The 18087-nt window shown below is 40.8% G+C and overlaps 1 protein-coding gene across 3 annotated transcripts in view; it reads left to right on the top strand.

Moving 5' to 3' along the window:
• The window catches only part of LOC129726405 (DNA topoisomerase 3-beta), a 297697-nt gene that overhangs the window by 203444 nt on the left and 76166 nt on the right, over positions 1 to 18087 (top strand). For all 3 annotated transcript variants that reach the window (XM_055683044.1, XM_055683043.1, XM_055683042.1), the window contains one exon: positions 13628 to 14222. In XM_055683044.1, the coding sequence (XP_055539019.1) occupies positions 13628 to 14222 (595 nt within the window). The remainder of the gene's footprint in view (positions 1 to 13627; positions 14223 to 18087) is intronic.

Raw genomic sequence — 18087 nt, 5'->3', positions numbered from 1 at the left:
AGTTTCGAATCGGAATGTAGCACCAAGGCTTTGCTTTTTCACTGGTTAAAGAAACACTCCTATTGGGTGGTATTAGGCCGGAATTCAAAATGATATCTGTGGTCGATTTGAGCTCCTTTGTATCGTTCTAGATCCGAATTTCATTATATTGGGTGGAAATCGGCCATTTTTGGCTGTTTTCCAGAAATCGGATCTTGCCATCTTACAATCCAAAATGTTGCCTGAGGTCGATTATGAAACATATTTGTTACCACAAAAAACATTTACCTACCAAATTTGGTTCCATTTAGTTGGTTAGTTCTCGAGATGTGCGGAAATTTGTGTTTAATTTGTATGGCACCCCTCCCTTCTAAAAGAAGGAGGGGTGTCAAAACATTATGGACATATTTTCTACCACTAAGAACATTTACCGGCCAAATTTGGTTCCATTTAGTTGATTATTTGTCGAGATGTGCAGAAATTTGTGTTTCATTTGTATGGGACCCCTCCCTTCCAGAAGAGGGAGGGGTCTCAAACTAGGAACCTTTATCGGCACCAAAAACCCCTAAATACAAATTTTCACGTCGATCGGTTCGGTAGTTTTCGAGCCTATATGGATCAGACAGACAGACAGACCGGACTGCCTTTTCATATGTATGGATTACAACATCAATTTTTTAGAACCTTAAGCGTGAATATACATTTATTGGATGGAAGCGTTCATGTAAATCTCTTTTTAGAAATAATAAGTTTGAAAGAGAAAGGCTGGGTCTGACCGCTAGGTGGATTAATTGAGGTTTTGACATGAGTTTTGCTTGTGATAAGTGGAAAAGGTCGCTTCATAACCAAGATTTGATTGCAATCTTTATAGAACAATTTTTAGCGAACTTTTGGACCATTGAAGCTGTGAATGAGATGATCGGCTGTGAATGAGTTGATTTCGTTTGATGCTCTTGTAAAACGGTTGAAGAAAGATGTTTATCCGTTGCTTTTGCCCTGTAATAGGGTAATCGCTCCTATATTCATCTCCTATATTCATCACGTCTTTTTTATCAATTTATCGTGAAATTTTACCATATTTTCAACGTAAAACTTTCAACCACTTGACAGAATCGAAAAGCAAATAGATTTACTCACAAAATTTGTGGAAATTTGACGGTAAATTGGACAAATGAGAGAAATAAGATGAATATAGGTGCACCTAGCTGTTGAGATAAATAATGGAGCGATTACCCTATATTTTGTATAGAAGTTCATAAATATGAAGAGAACAAGAACTATTGGCTAGTTTTCGAAACTTTTCCGAAATATTCCAATCCACTAGCGTATTATGATCTTCTTGGGTGATTTTTTTGCCGAAGCTTGAATTAATTTTAAGCGCGCCCAAGAACTTTTCTGTTCCTTCGTAACTCATAAGGATTGCAATTCAATCAACATGAGATCTACCGACTATATTTGATAAAATTCACCATCCTAGTGAACTTTGATCACTAGTGCTGAACTGTTTTATAGAATAATAATAATGATACTAAAACTAACATTAAATCCCTACAAAAAGTTCTTAATAATTTTGCTTCACCAATCCAATAGTGACGGTTTTTTTTCACGCAGTTGCTGCAATGAAGTACGATTAAGGATATAATCACTGAATAGCAGCTTTAAATTCTCTAACGATTAAATGTCCCTAATGATATGGTTTTATAATTTTTCTCTATCTATAGTTTATTTGACACGGCACAAATACAATTCAATGTTTAACGGCGCCAATTATATCTGGTAGCTTACTTTCTAAAGTATCTTAATAACTAAAAGCAAATTTTTTATCCTCGCTGCCGACTACGAGCTGAAACTAAATCTAACTTAAAGCTAGAATATTTTGCATTAAAAGCACAGGTTTGCTGTTTGATGGTTTTCATTGCCATAGGTAGGCAGCATATTAAATTTGTTCCGCTGCTGGGCCAAGATATTACGGACTGGCATATTGGGTTGTTTCCATCGGGCCTTGAGAGTATCGTGCGGGTCTGATTGCTGTTTCCGGATCCGGGGTCTTAACGTGTTCTTGTCGTTTGGTTGGATGTAGGCGGAAGGGGATAGGACTAAACTGGGGCGTGGATGGATTTCAGGAAAACGTATATAAGGGACATGTAGGATAGGTCACGGCTCGCCAAGACATCACGAACAGGAATAGCCGGCTGCCTACCTTCGGCCTGCAGGGAAGCTATTAATCTAGACCTGGCGTCACGGTGTACAGGGCATGACCAAACAACGTGCTCTATGTCGTGATAACCTGCACCACAGGCACAGATACCACTTTCCCCGAGCCCAACACGACGGAGATGCGCGTCAAATCTAAAGTGATTGGACATAAGCCGGGACATCACGCAAATGAAAACCCGACCTACATCCAACCCCATGAACCACGGGTTCGTTGATACCTTGGGGATTATGGAATGTAACCACCTTCCCAGTTCCCCCTTGGTCCAAGAATTTTGCCAACTGATGATCGTATTCTGACGTACAAATGCAAAAAATTCATTAAAGGCAATTGGTCTTTCATAAATATCACCGTTTTTTGCGCCCACCTTAGCCAAAGAGTCCGCTTTCTCATTACCCGGTATCGAGCAGTGAGAAGGGACCCACGCTAAGGTAATCTGAGTAGATTTTACGGATAAAGCACTCAGATGTTCCCGTATTTTCCCCAGGAATTACGGAGAGTGCTTAACATCTTTAATCGATCGGAGAGCCTCAATGGAACTGAGACTGTCCGTAAAGATGAAATAATGGTCCGTGGGCATTTTTTCGATAATCCCTAGGGTGTACTGAATTGCAGCTAATTCTGCGACGTAAACAGAAGCAGGATTATCGAGCTTATGGGAGACGGTTAAATTGTTATTGAAGATACCGAAGCCAGTGGACCCATCAAGAAGTGATCCGTCAGTGTAGTACATATTGTCGCAGTTGATGTTTCGATATTTATTGGAAAAAATTTTAGGGATCTGCTGCACGCGTAAATGATCCGGGATTCCACGAGTTTCTTCTATCATGGATGTATCGAAAAACACAGTAGAATCAGAAGTATTTGATAAGTCGACACGATTTGGAATATTCGAAGAAGGGTTAATATTTTGGGACATGTGATTGAAATACAATGTCATAAAACGGGTTTGAGAATTAAGTTCGATTAACCTTTCAAAATTTTCAATCACGGGACGGTTCAAGACCTCACATTTGATTAGAATACGAGAAGACAGGCTCCAGAAGCGGTTTTTCAATGGTAGTACTCCAGCTAAGATATCCAAACTCATCGTATGGGTCGATTGCATGCAACCCAAGGCGATACGCAAACAACGATATTGTATTCGCTCCAGTTTGATCAAATGTGTGTTTGCTGCGGAGCGGAAGCAGAAACACCCGTACTCAATAACAGACAGTATCGTTGTTTGGCAAAGCCTTATAAGGTCTCCTGGGTGGGCATCCCACCATTGTCCGGTTATTGTACGAAGAAAATTCACTCTTTGTTGACATTTTTTCATCAGATACCTCACGTGACAACCCCAGGTGCCTTTAGAGTCGAACCAGACACCAAGATATTTGTGTACCAAAACCTGAGAAATCGTTTTACCCATTAATTGTGTTTGAAGCTGAGCAGGTTCATGCTTCCTAGAAAAAACTACTATCTCAGTCTTCTCCGGAGAGAATTCGATACCTAGCTGTAAAGCCCAAGCAGACAAATTGTCCAAGGTATCTTGCAATGGCCCTTGCAAATCGGCAGCTTTGGCTCCTGTAACAGAGATTACACTGTCGTCTGCAAGTTGTCTTATCGTGCATGAATTTGCCAGACATTCGTCGATGTCATTTACATAAAAGTTGTAAAGACGGGGGCTTAAACATGAGCCCTGGGGAAGACCCATGTAGCTAATGCGAAAAGTTGCCAAATCGCCGTGCGTAAAATGCATGTGCTTTTCGGACAACAAATTGTGCAAAAAATTGTTCAAAATTGGAGAAAATCCTTGTCGGTGAAGTTTACCCGAAAGAATGTCAATAGAAACGGAATCAAAAGCCCCCTTAATGTCCAAGAACGCAGACGCCATTTGTTCTTTGCGAGCATACGCCAGCTGAATATCTGTTGAAAGCAACGCAAGACAATCATTCGTCCCTTTGGCACGGCGGAAGCCAAATTGAGTATCTGATAGTAGACCATTTGATTCGACCCAATGGTCTAAACGACGGAGTATCATTTTTTCCATCAATTTCCGGATACAGGATAGCATTGCAATCGGCCTATAAGAGTTGTGATCAGAAGCTGGTTTCCCTGGTTTTTGGATGGCGATCACCTTTACTTGCCTGCAATCCTGCGGTACAATGTTTTGCTCCAGGAACTTATTGAACAAGTTCAACAAGCGCCTCTTGGCATTGCCGGGTAGATTCTTCAACAAGTTGAATTTGATTCTATCTAACCCAGGCGCGTTATTGTTACAGGACAGAAGGGCAACTGGAAATTCTGCCATCGTAAAAGGTGATTCTATCGCGTCGTGGCCCGGAGACGCATCGCGAACAATGTTCTGCTCAGGAACAGAGTCCGGACATACTTTCCTGGCAAAATCAAATATCCACCGACTTGAAGACTCCTCGCATTCGTTGACCGTTACGCGATTCCGCATTCTTCGGGCTGTGTTCCAAAGAGTGCTCATCGATGTCTCCCTCGACGTCTTGTTCACGAACCGACGCCAATATCCGCGTTTCTTTGCTTTAGCCAGGCTTTTAAGCTTGGCATTAAGCTCCGAATACCGTATATAGTCGTCGGGTATACCTCCCTTCTGGAAGGCCAAAAACGCGTCGGATCTTTGCGTGTAGACATCGGAGCACTCTTTGTCCCACCACGGAGTTGGGGGCCGCTCTTTGATCGTTACGCCGGGATATTTCTTCGTTTGGGCTTGCAACGCGGCGTCGAGAATCAAGCCCGCGAGGAGGTTGTATTCTTCAAGTGGTGGGTGATGTTGAATCGACTCGACCGCTTTTGAAATCATTTCCTCGTATAACTTCCAATCGACATTCCGGAATACGGAATGTCAATTGGTCGCATGCGAGTTGACCCGTTTGTAATTGAAATAAGAATAGGCAGATGGTCGCTACCGTGAGGATCGAGGATTACCTTCCATGTGCAATCCAACCGTAGCGACGTCGAACATAAGGATAGATCCAAAGCGCTTGGGCGCGCTGGAGGTTTCGGGATACGTGTCATTTCACCGTTGTTTAAAATAGTCATGTCGAAGTCATCGCAAAGGTTATAGATTAAAGAGGAGCGGTTATCATTGTAAGGGGAACCCCAAGCCACACCATGAGAGTTGAAGTCTCCCAAAATCAAACGTGGCGAGGGAAGAAGTTCTATTAAATCAAAGAGCAGCCGTTGCCCAACCTGTGCGCTGGGAGGAATATATATTGAGGCAATACAAAGCTCTTTACCTTGTATTGTCATTTGACATGCGACAACTTTGATGCCTGGAATCGAGGGGAGGTTAATACGATAGAAAGAATAGCACTTTTCAATCCCTAAAAGTACTCCCCCATATGGGGTGTCTCGATCAAGGCGAATAATATTAAAATCATGGAAGTTGAGATCAATATTTGAAGTAAGCCAAGTTTCACAAAGGGAAAATGCATCGCATTTGTTTTTATTTATCAAAACTTTAAACGAATCAATTTTTGGTAAAATACTTCTACAATTCCACTGTAAGACAGAGATAGAATCCTTTATATACGCAGTTGAATTAGGCATCGAAGGATACAATCGCTGCAAGGAGGGGCCATTGGGCAGTCAACTGCTTCAAAAATGATCTAACTGTTGGGAGGAATGCTGTAAGAAAAATTTTAATTGGATCGGGTACATTGAAATTTTCAAAAATCCAGTCCACAATGTCAGAAAATTTCACTAATCCAGAGTTTGTTTCATCAACTGGATGTGCAAAAGGAACAACTGGGGTTTTAGATGTTCCTAGGCAGTGCGTTCCTTCTAGGACTTTAAATTTGCAAGCCCAGGAGGAGTTTGCTTCGGTTTTTCCGCAGCACTGTTTGGTTTGTTCGTACTTTTCATTACACTTTGGGAAATCTTAGGACCTTCCGGGGAAGTTTAGGAGAAGAAACATTTTTCCTCTTCCTAGACTCCCCAGGATTGGCATAAGATGTTCCCGCTGATGAATCGTCAGAATCGGTTTCATCAGAGGACAACAGATCAAAGGGGTTCGATGTTATGGTAGAAGTGGTCACGGTCTTCTTCAGCATCTCAGCATAAGAACGCTTTGAACGCTCCTTAAGTGACCGCTTGATTTTATCTCTGCGCTGCATGTACACCGGGCATGTGGAGAGCTCATGCTGGTTTTCCCCACAGTGAATACATTTTTCAGCATTAACACTGCAAGAATCTTCCGCATGAGTCTTCCCACACTTGCTACATCGCTTTATTGCAGCAGTAGGCGGCTGTGTGGCCTAACTGCTTGCAATTGGTGCAATTCATAACACGGGGTACATACAATCGCACAGGCAGACGAACCCGGTCGATCGAAACGTGGCTAGGGAGTGCAGATCCGGCAAACGTAACGCGAAACGAGTCTGACGGAGTGTAAACTTTTTTACCGCCGACGAGAGACATGGACCGCAATTGCTTACAATCCAAAATCTTCGCCTGTGTTTCGGTATTTTTGAAGCAACCGGTTGCGCTTTTTAGGATACACTCGACAGACAGACTCGAATCGGTTATGACACCGTCGATCTCCACGTCTCGTGCGGGTATGTAGACGCGATACTCGCGTGTGAAGAGCTCAGAGCAAGCGATAGCATTGGCCTGTGCCAGATCACTGACCACGACACGGAGCTTGTTAGGTCGGACCTTGGAAATTTCGGTCACGGCCTTGTACCCCTTCGTCAGGTCTTTAGAAATTTGCAGTATGTTTAATCGCTTTGAATTCACTCCTGCCTTTGGACGAAAATAAACAGTATAGCTGCCCTGTTGAGATCCGTCCGGGTAAAGCCTGGGGCGAGGGGGGACTGGAGAATGAACAGGGGAGGGGGTAACAGAAGGGTCAGGGTCAAGGGGGTTCGGGGATGGTGGCACGGGAGGCGAGGGATCTATATCCATCGCGCTAAATGTAGCGCACTAGCGCACTAGCGCCGACAAGAACACGTACCTATTTACTTCTTCCTTCCAGCAGTGGTTGTCCGATCGTTCGAAGCTGCACCCAAAGCAGCCAGCAGCACCAGTACAGCAGCACCAATACAGCCACCAGCAGTGAGCCGGGTGTGAGATCACTCAGCACAGCGACACGACTCGACTGTCAAATGATGGCCTTGAATTAGAAAGATCTATTCACTGTGCACAGATCAAAACTGCAGCTGGTATTTTGCACCAATACAGCCAAAGTTGCGAGCCAGGTACAGAACGTAGCGACACAACTCACAATCTAGTTGGCCTTTAGCGCGAATAATACACTCTTTTGTTTGGCTATTCGTACACACGGACCGGATTGTAATAGAACGACCACTTTGCACGTCCGTTTCTGTCGAGTGTTCGACGCGGAATGATGGTTTTATAATGTCCCTAATGATATGGTTTTATAATTAAAGAGTTTTCCGACGCAAAATATACAACTATTTTACTGCCCATAATTCGAAAATATGCTAATATATATAATAGGCATCAATTCGAGAAAAACGCATTTTAAAGTTTTTTGTCGGTACAACATGTTTTGCTGGAACCTTGCCGATGAGTTGAAACAGAGAAATCTGCAGGAAAACTCCACCCGCCCACGCAGTAGCCGTTTTTTCAATTATTAACGAAAGGTCGGTTGACAAACAGGCGTGCAATTTGGCTAATATTCATACGATTCGAATTATACCGTGCTTGTTGGCGATAAAAATGGTTTTAAATTCAATAAAACAATACGGAAGCACAAGTGAGGACGAGAAGGACGACGAGACAATTGTTTCGTGCAACAATATAACAAAAATATTATTAATTCATGATAATCTCACAATCCACTTTCCTATTTTTTCTCATCAAATCAAAAGTGAATCTTCTCTTTTATATAACCTCAAAGCAAAGAGCTATAAGCATTTCCAAGAATATAAATATTCATGACAAAAGGAAACAGTCACGCTCTTTGACCATTGGGCTCTGCGGCAAAACGAATATATTCTTGTTGCATCAAATATTCTTCGTAAAAAAAGTGAAATTTGATGCAAGGGCCTTACGATCCCTTACCTGAGGCCAGTGACCACCAGGCTACAACACATTTTCGAAAGTTAGACGAAACAAAATACATTAATTATACACTGGTTCGTGTACAAGCCACAGGTTGAAACATATTGGATATAAACCAACTTCTGAATTATTTTGGACATTAGCCAAAATTGTTTCACATTTGCTGCCTTCCCAAATGCATTTTTTGACAATCTGTTTTCGTGGGGACCTTGTTTAGAAACTGTTTTCTCGATTTTGATAAAAATGGCATATTAGGCAATTTTTGAATTATGGGCGGTTTAGGAAACAAAGGCAAAAAACTTTAAAAAAAAATAAAACAGCCGTTCTCATGAGAATCTATTTTTTTTTAAATTTTAGCGTTTTGTAGGTCCATTAAATAAGCTCGGATCAACTTCAAATTTTCGTGGCTTATTTTTGAAATAAAAAGGAAACTTTTTCCGCCCGGCGCTCATCGAAATCGCATGATGTTACAAAAATGGCCACTCTACTTGCACCGCGTTGTTCAATCGCTGAACTTTCAGTCGGTGCGTCATTGGTCCTAAGTTGACCATGTGGCGTAGCGCCAATTCGTAGGTTATCTCCTCATCTGTAAGATGAGTGTAATCCATTTTAGTGGATTCTTTTCGGGTATCACAAAACCAACATACGTTAACTAACTTTATGATACTAACCGTAACTATCACAAAACGAAAATGTCAAAAATATTTCACTTAACGGTAACCAATAAAAAATCAAATGTGGATCTTTCAGTTGTGCGCTAATGTATTATTGGCGTTTTTAACGTTGACGTTGGCGATATCGCAAAAGTTAATAACTGGGTGAATTTCAATACCTTACTGTTTTATTTTACAGTATTTGGTATTCTTTCCCGTCATACTTCTGTGATTATGAAACGTGTTAAGTATGATCACAAATATCCCGAATGGTTTTCTCCAGCGCTGATAGAGCTAATGAAGAGCAAAAGAGCTGCTTTGAAGAATATGCGTCGTGCAAGATCAAACGAAAATGTAACTCACTATAAACAACCGCTACGTATGTTCAAAAGTGCACACAAGGAGGAATATCAGGTCTACTCGAATAAAATACAGCGTGATTTCGAAAATAATCCTTAAACCTTCTGGAACTTCGTAAATAATCGAAGGAAACATTCTGGCATCCCAGAAAATGTGAGGTACATAGGCCCAACCGCTACAGATACTCAATCGTCGACTGGCCTTTTCGCCAAACATTTCCGTAGTGTCTTTGCAGAGCAGCCTTCAACTGTGCGTATACCTTCTTTCGACAGTGGCTTGAAGGATTTTAAGTATCTGATGTCATAAATGGAATCCACAAACTTGACACAAACTCGTCGCCTGGCCCTGACACTCTCTCTAACAGCTTCCTAAGGTGGGCTTTTAGTCCCTCTTTTAAGTTTGTTCAACGCGTCACTGGCTTCCGGTTACTTTTCTTCAATTTGGAAAATTTCTCACATCACACCTGTTCATAAAAACTTTTTTATTACTTTATTAGGGTTCGCCACCAACAGTTCATAAAAACGGATCTCGCTCAGAAGTAGAGAATTATCTGCTACCCCTAAGCTTTTCGAACGGCTAGTGTACGATTCTCTTTACGAGGTAGTCGCTGAACGCATTTCTTCTGTGCAACACGGATTTAAAAAAAAGAAATCCGTTACCACGAATCTTTGCAAGTTTACTTTTTTAGTAACCGATTATATATGCAAAAGATTTCAAGTCGACTGTCTTTACACAGATATGAGCAAGGCATTTGATGCGGTTAAGACGGACAGCATATTTCGATCGATTAGTGACTTCGGCATTGGCGGCCACTGGTTGCAAACATATTGGGTGGGAAAAGTTTAGTATGGTCAAATAAAGGGACACGTCTCTGCTTCGTAAACTGTGAATTCGGGAGTACCTCAAGGAAGCCACTTTGGACCACTGTTAATTGTACTCGTGATGAACAGGCTTCCAGACAAATTGACTAATGCCATGATTCTGATTTATGATGATGATGTGAAAATTTTCTTGCCCGTTATAACAAATGACTATTGTCTTAAATTACAACTGGACTTGCAAAGTTTTGGACAGTGGTCTAAACGTTAACGCTGAAAAATGTTCAGTTGTGACATTTTCCCGTAAAATATCTCCTATCGAGTTTAAATATCATTTCAATGGAACTGAGTTACTACGTAAAGAAAAAGTTCGCGACCTAGGCGTTACATTTGACCGACAACTTTCGTTTGGAAATCATATTGATAATGTAGTTACAGACAGCTTGAATTGTTTTCTCTTGTGAGACGGTACGGACGGGATCTCAAAGACCCTTATCCTTTATTAGCCATTTACAAAGCGCTAGTGCGGAGCAAGCTAGACTTTGCGAGCGTTGTTTGGCGCCCCCAATAAGTAACACATATTCAACGATTGAGGGATTTCCAAAAAAGTTCGTGCGTTTTGCCTTCCGGAACCTTAGATGCAATTGTGATCAACTACCTGCCTATCAAGACTTGTGTGCATTAGTTAATATTGACACAGTACATTGCCGACATAGGATTCCTGACATAGTATTTTTCACTAATGTATTAGCAGGAAGGACTGATAGTCGAATCTTTTCAGCTCGAATACATCGTAATGCAATACGGTTACGCTAAGAAATCCAAGAGTGTTTAACCCTTCGCAACGAGCTCGGAATTATTCACAACACGAGCATACATGCGGTTTCATGAGATCATTTAACTACAGCATATTGTTAACATCGACATGTCGCCTGCAATCTAAAAAAAACAGACTAAGTTTATATTTTAAAGGACAACTTCATGAGTGTTAATTGATTGTATTTTTATCTTTAATTGATTGTATTTTAATATTAAGCGTGGATAACGAGCCTAAAGCCTATATATATTCCAGAAGAAATAATATGAATAAATGTAATAATTATTGATCTCTTGCTTGCGAATCAAGAGTAATGGCTTTCCCAAAACTTCAAAAGAAAGAATCAACAAATCTGGTAACTTTCCCACTTTCATGAGCTTAAAATTCTACCGCTACTCATTTCACATTCGCTCACTCATCCTTCTCATTTTTGTTCTTCGTCTTCGAGCGTGCTGTCACCTATCCTTCTCGGCGGGTTTTTCAACTCCACATCGGTCTCACGTCGGACTTGCTCGCGCGACTTATCGCTTGCTCTCGGTTGCTCGGTCCTGAACGGTATTCTGAAGGCGCTACGGATGACGACGTGAAATCAATAATAATAAAAACTGCTTCTGGGAGTCGATTTCCAATGGCCAAGCGCATGAGTAACCGGCCGCCAAATGCTGATTCCCTCTGCGACGCAACTGTGACGATGCTACGGCAAAATACAGCTCCAAGTTGCCTGCCCTTTGGCATTTCTGTCGAAGATGTTGGTGTGTCTACGGATCGACCTCGGTTGGGTGCTGATTCGTGTCCAATTTCGGAGAAACCATTCGTGAAGATTGTCGTGCCTAAGACCGACAGCGCAGGAAACCGACAAAACCGGAACCAGGAACAAAAACCCAGCAACCAATCGGTTTTTACGTTAGCAGTGTACACGTGCTTTCAGTTTTTGAGGTTACCTCCTCTGAGGGCCTTTTGTTCGCTTCTCGAACTGTTTGACGGGCAAAGTTTATCCTTTGCTGTGTTCGTACTGCCAATGCAATCAAGCATTAATTATTCGCACACTGTTTCGAAAATATTTCACCTTACCAGCAATTTTCTGGCACATTATGCGCTGCAGCTTTGCAACCAACCTCGACGTTCCGGCACCACAATGCGAAAAAACTTCTGTCTGCTCTGCACTTTTGATGAAACTTTTGACAGCTCCTTTATCTCTGACAGTTGCCGTGCTGCCGATTACCCAATACTATTTGGCAAACTCTCTTTACCAACATGCGCATGCTTGGCGAATCCGTTACCGACGAGTGCATATTTGGCGAGTCCACAGTGAATCGATATTCTAACTGCGCACTGCAGTTGGCTATTTGAACGGATTATGGGTGACTTTCTTGTGATGTTTAAATGAGTTGAGATCATTGCGTTCTGAATGATTGTATAAGAATTCCTCGAAAACTATTCCCCAGAAAATAAAACGCCGAACCTTTTACCCCAGAAAACAAAATCCCAGAATGTACCAATCACCAGAAAACTGCTACCCAGAAAATACTAATCCCCAGAAAGTTAATATCCGGAATGAACCAATGCCCAGAACACTATTTCCCAGAAAATACTTTTTTCCAGAAAACTGTTATCCTTAAACAAAGAAATATGCATTTTTATTTTTTTTAACATGGAAAATCTGTTAAAACTGAGTTTTTGTATATCTGAAATGTATAACGATTCTATCTTTTGAATTAATTTATTGTCAACTAATACATTTGTTCTTTCATGGAGTAAATAAGTAAGCGCTTGACACCAGGCCATAGTCATAAAATCAGAGAACTTTCAGTAATCGTTTTTGGCTGAAGTAACATCACAAGTCGACCACAAAAACACAGTAGCGAATTGATTTTTGAGGCTCCTTGACCAAAAATCTAGGCTCTGGAGGGGTCAGGTACGCAAGTGTTAATTAAAAATGTCAAATAAATTAGAATGTTAACAATATAATAACTGAATACTAATGTTTTTTTTTCTGGTTACGGTGATGCTAGGGCAACTAGACCTTCCATTTGACACTGATTTTATGAAAATCGGTCCAGCCATCTCTGAGAAACATGAGTGAGATTAAACAGTCTTCAGAACACGTTTCTTTTCATAACTTTTGAACCACAAGTTCAATCTTTATAAAATTTAAAAGTTAAGGGTATTTCAGGTTCAGATTTGAAACCAATTTAGTTCAAATCGATTGTGTAGTTGTCGAGATAATGATGTTTCATGATTTTTACATTTAAATACATAACCTCTAAACTAAAAATCCGATTGCAATGAAATTCAATAGGGTCTTATGAGACAAGTAGACCCTTCATTTGCAATTATTTTCATGAAAATCGGTCCAGCCATCTCTGAGAAAAGTGAGTGAGAATAAAAATCTGCACATACACACACATACACACATACAGGAAATGCTCAGCTCTTCGAGCTGAGTCGAGTGATATATGTCCTTTGGCCCTTAGGAGCACTTTTATACTTTCGGTTTTGCAAGTGATTGCTTATACCTTTCTAGGAGAAAGGCAAAAAGTTATTTTTTAAATGTTCAGTATGGTTGTGCTGTTGGCTTCCAAAAAATTATTATTAAGAATAAAAAGTAAATCCAGCAGAAATTATCAAGTTGTAATTTTTTTTCCTAAAAGTGTTCGTGTAAATCTAATTTAACAAATAATAAGTTCAAATGAGAAAGGTTATGTCTCACCGCTAGGTGGATTAATTCATGTTTTTTTTTTTGTAGGGAAGTTATTAGGATGTTGCAACCTTCAGCTGATTTCGGTGAGGAGGCTTGCGCGATTCTTCAAGACATGAACTGCCCGCGAAAAGGTAACGACGTTGGTGATCATCCACCAATCACACCAATGAAATTAGCATCCCGAAACGATTTTGATGGTGACACGTGGCGAGTATACGATTATATTTGCCGTCATTTTCTTGGAACAATTTCACGCGATCTCAAGTATCGCTCAACAATTGCAACATTTACAATAGGCGAAGAACGTTTTACGAGTCATTCAGATGTCTTAATTGAGCCTGGTTATACAAAAGTAATAACAGGGTATGTGTTTAATCAAAGCGAAAAAAATGTGTCGTTTTCTGCCAATGAAAAAGTAATTATAAAGGATGTACGACTCGTTGAGAATCAAACTAGTCCACCTGACTATTTAACTGAATCGGAGCTCATATCACTGATGGAAAAGCACGGGATTGGAACAGACGCTTCCATTCCGGTTCACATAAACAATATTTGCCAGAGAAACTATGTAACTGTGGGTGCGGGACGCACTTTAATTCCGACTAATCTAGGAATCGTATTGGTACATGGTTACCAAAAGGTAAGAATTTTGTTGTTGTTGGTGATGTACCTATACTTTAAACATACCATACATCATGGTCATGCAAAAAGTGACTATCCCAATTAAAATCATGTTTTAGCCTAATCAATGAATTACAGTAAGGTCTTGTTCTACACCGTGCCATTTCGTTTTACACGTTTTTGCCTTTTTCCTAGAAAGATTTACACCTATCACTACAAAAACTAAAGATAAAAAACCTAAATTAATCCACCTAGCGGTCAGACCCAGCCTTTCTCATTCAAACTTTTATTTCTAAAAATAGATTAACATGAATGCTTCAATCCAATAAATGTATATTGATGTTATAATCTATACATATAAAAATGCAGTCCGGTCTGTCTGTCTGTCCGATCCATATAGGCTCGAAAACTACCGAACCGATCGACGTGAAAATTTGTATCTAGGGGTTTTTGGTACCGATAAAGGTTCCTATGATAGTTTGAGACCCCTCCCTCTTCTGGAAGGAAGGGGTCACATACAAATGAAACCTCAGGCAACATTTTGGATTGTAAGATGGCAACTTCCGGTTTCTGGTGTATGTGCAACGTTTTATTCTCACTCCTTTTTCTCAGAGATGGCTGGACCGATTTTCATAAAATTAATTGCAAATGAAAGGACTTGTTGCGCCATGGGTTGCTAGTGAATTTCATTGTAATCGGATTTTTAGTTTACAAGGTTATGTATCAAAATGTAAAAATCTCGAAACAACAATATCTCGGAAACCACATAACCGATTGTAATAAAACTGGTTGCAAATGATCGGGCTGTCTCCAAAACTCTTAACTTATAAATTTCATTATGATTGAACATATGGTTCAAAAGTTATGTACAGAAAAGTTATCCTGAGGTTGTTTGAACTCACTCTTTTTAAATTATCTTTTTTCTCAGATATGGCTGAACCGATTTTCACAAAATTAGTGTCAAATGAAAGGTCTAGTTGCCCCATAGGTTTCTATTGAATTTCATTGTAATCGGATTGTAACTTTGTACGTTGTTAATAAAAATGTGAAATCACATGATAAAAGTAAACATATTGACTTTCTCCTAACGATCACTGGCTATTTAAAAGGTAGAAAAGTGATCCAAATGGCCGAATGTTATATACTACTCAACTCAGTTCGACAAATCGTGCATTTTCTGCATGTATGCATGTATAGATGTATATGTTTGTGTGTGGGTGTGTACGCATGTATGTACACCTTTTTTCGCACTCACTTTTCTCAGAGATGGTCTGACCGATTCTTCCTATCTTGATGTCGAATGCAGGGTCTTTTTGCCGCTTAGGTTGCTATTGAATTTCATTGTAATCAAACTTTTAGTTTTGGCGCTGCGTCGAAATGTGAAAATTGCTCTCATATTTCAGTAGCTATGAACATAGAGTTAAGCAGAACACGGCACAATATCCGGCAGGCCATCTTATCTCATCATCGTCACCAAATCAGCATAAATCAGAATTCCCAGAATGCAATTAAACTTTATCTCAACAGTAGTGTTTAGTCTGCACCAGCACATCTTTTGATTTATACAAAGCATTAACAGAAAGCATAAACAAACACTCGCTGAGAAGCTATATATAAGAGTGTCACAAGAGTTGTAAGTTAGTCTTAAGTCTTAAGTGAATAAAGATTGTACGAGCAGAAGCACAAAAAATTTTTTTTTGTTCGATTCTGTGGCAGAATAATTAAGTGGCGCTCAAATTGGGACCAGCGTGAGTGTAAAGTGAATCAACAAGTGTAGTTCTCCACGTAAGAGTTCGCGGATACTTCTTTGTTGTGAAGCAAAAAAACTCTCCCGACCGCGTAAGCAGCCGTACGGATCGTGCCGGGGTCACCTGGACAGCTCATCCTTCGCTCCAGGAAAAAAAAAACGGATTGAACAGCCGTGCCGGAAAGGAGGAAACACCACGGCCTGGTCTCAACCCACAGAATTCAGAAGCGTCACTGTTAAAGGCAGACGATTGGATTCAAAGAAGTACCACTGTAACAGGATTGGTATAACAGTTTAAATAGTTATGTAAGTACTCCCTACCAACATTATTAAAATAGTGAAGTGAATTATCGAAAATGAAAGTGATTATATTTAATAAGCATATATTAAAAGTGAAAAAAAAAGAATTCCTTAAAAAACCAAAAAATTTTAGATAATTTAAATGGCACAAAATCAATCACAGGTCGATGGATTTCGCCAATAGTCTTTTGTCACCTGCAAATGTTTTGATTTTGGACCGCGAGAGTCAGCCGACTCTCGCACAAGCTAAGTACCATTCATTTCACGTTCCTGACAAGCGTAAACGTTCGTGTTTAAATTCTAGAATACTTGACACTTCTTCGTCTCAACCGATCACCGCGTATCCCGGCGCCACTGCTTTACATCTGTACTACCAAATGTTTGCGGCATGAATTCTAGCATTGATGATTATATGCTCGCTTTCTCTGATGGTTGCTACGACTTCATTGCAGTAATAGAAACCTGGCTCGACGAACGTACTCTTTCTTCTCATCTGTTCGGTGCTGAATATGCGGGCTTTCGCTGCGATCGTGGCCCCGATAATAGTCAAAAAAAAAACTGGTGGAGGTGTACTTGTTGCTGTCCGTCGCAGTCTGAAGCCCCGGAATATTGTTGACGCGGCCTGAAAAAACCTTGAACAAGTCTGGGTGTCGGTTCAGTTAACTGGACGGAAGTTATATATTTGCACTGTTTACTTTCCACCAGATAGAACTCGCGATAAAAAACTTATCGATGCTCACGTCCAATCAGTTTTAGCAATTCACGACAAAGCGAAACGGTGCGATGTGATTGTAATAATCGGAGATTTTAACTTGCCGAGTTTATTCTGGGTCCCATCTCGTAATGGGTTCCTTTACCCCGATCCGGATCAATCCACCATCCATTCTTGCGCACTTGACCTTCTGGACGGTTATAACGCTGCCATGCTTGAGCAAATAAATAATAATCCAAACGAGAACGGACGCTGTCTCGACCTTTGTTTTGTCAGCAGTAGAGACATCGCCCCCCGGTTAACCTATGCTCCGGAACCACTGGTTAAATCAATTACCCACCACCCGGCTCTTAGCCTCACATTCGACAAGCTGAGTAGCATCGACTATCACAAGCCAGAAGATCAGTTTCGTTACGACTTCAAGCGAGCAGACTACGAGGCACTGTTACGAAAACTGCATAATGTCGACTGGGTAAACAGTCTTAATTCTGCCAATGTTGATATGGCGGTATATGATTATATTTCGACTGTCTTCGGTTTGATCGCCCGTTTTGTACCCCGAACGAAAGTGCGACCTCGAAAATACCTTCCCTGTCAGTCTTCGGAATTGCGACGCTTAAAACGGTTTAAAAATGCCGGCTTTAAAAATATTTAGCAAATGGGTCGCTTTCTCTGCGGAATCATTACCGGTCAGTTAACCATGATTACAAGATCCTTAGGAGACGATGCTACGCCGATTACAGACGGGGAATCGAAAATAAATTGAAAATCGTTTCAAAACAATTCTGGAACTTCATTTACGTGCAGCGGAAAGAAGCGGGACTGCCGTCAGTGATGGAATTAGCTACCGAGAAAGCAGATAATCCGGCTGTTATTTGTGGACTATTAGCTGCAAAATTCTCGAGTGTTTTTTGCGATGAATCTCTTACCACCAGCAGATATTCGCAGCCGCCAACAAAGTCGCCGTGTCTAGCAGCTCCATCGCCTCGATTAATATTGACGATCGCGCCATTTCTGCCGCTGTCACTAAGTTGAAGCATTCAAACTCACCTGGCCCTGACGGGATCCCCGCCACATTACTAAAAAATGCATTTCCGGACTGTTAACTCCTCTTACGCATCTGTT

Source organism: Wyeomyia smithii, chromosome 3 (genome assembly GCF_029784165.1).
Source record: "Wyeomyia smithii strain HCP4-BCI-WySm-NY-G18 chromosome 3, ASM2978416v1, whole genome shotgun sequence".
Taxonomy (NCBI): domain Eukaryota; kingdom Metazoa; phylum Arthropoda; class Insecta; order Diptera; family Culicidae; genus Wyeomyia; species Wyeomyia smithii.
Note: the sequence above shows the minus strand (reverse complement) of the source record. Positions and strands in the feature narration are given on the sequence as shown.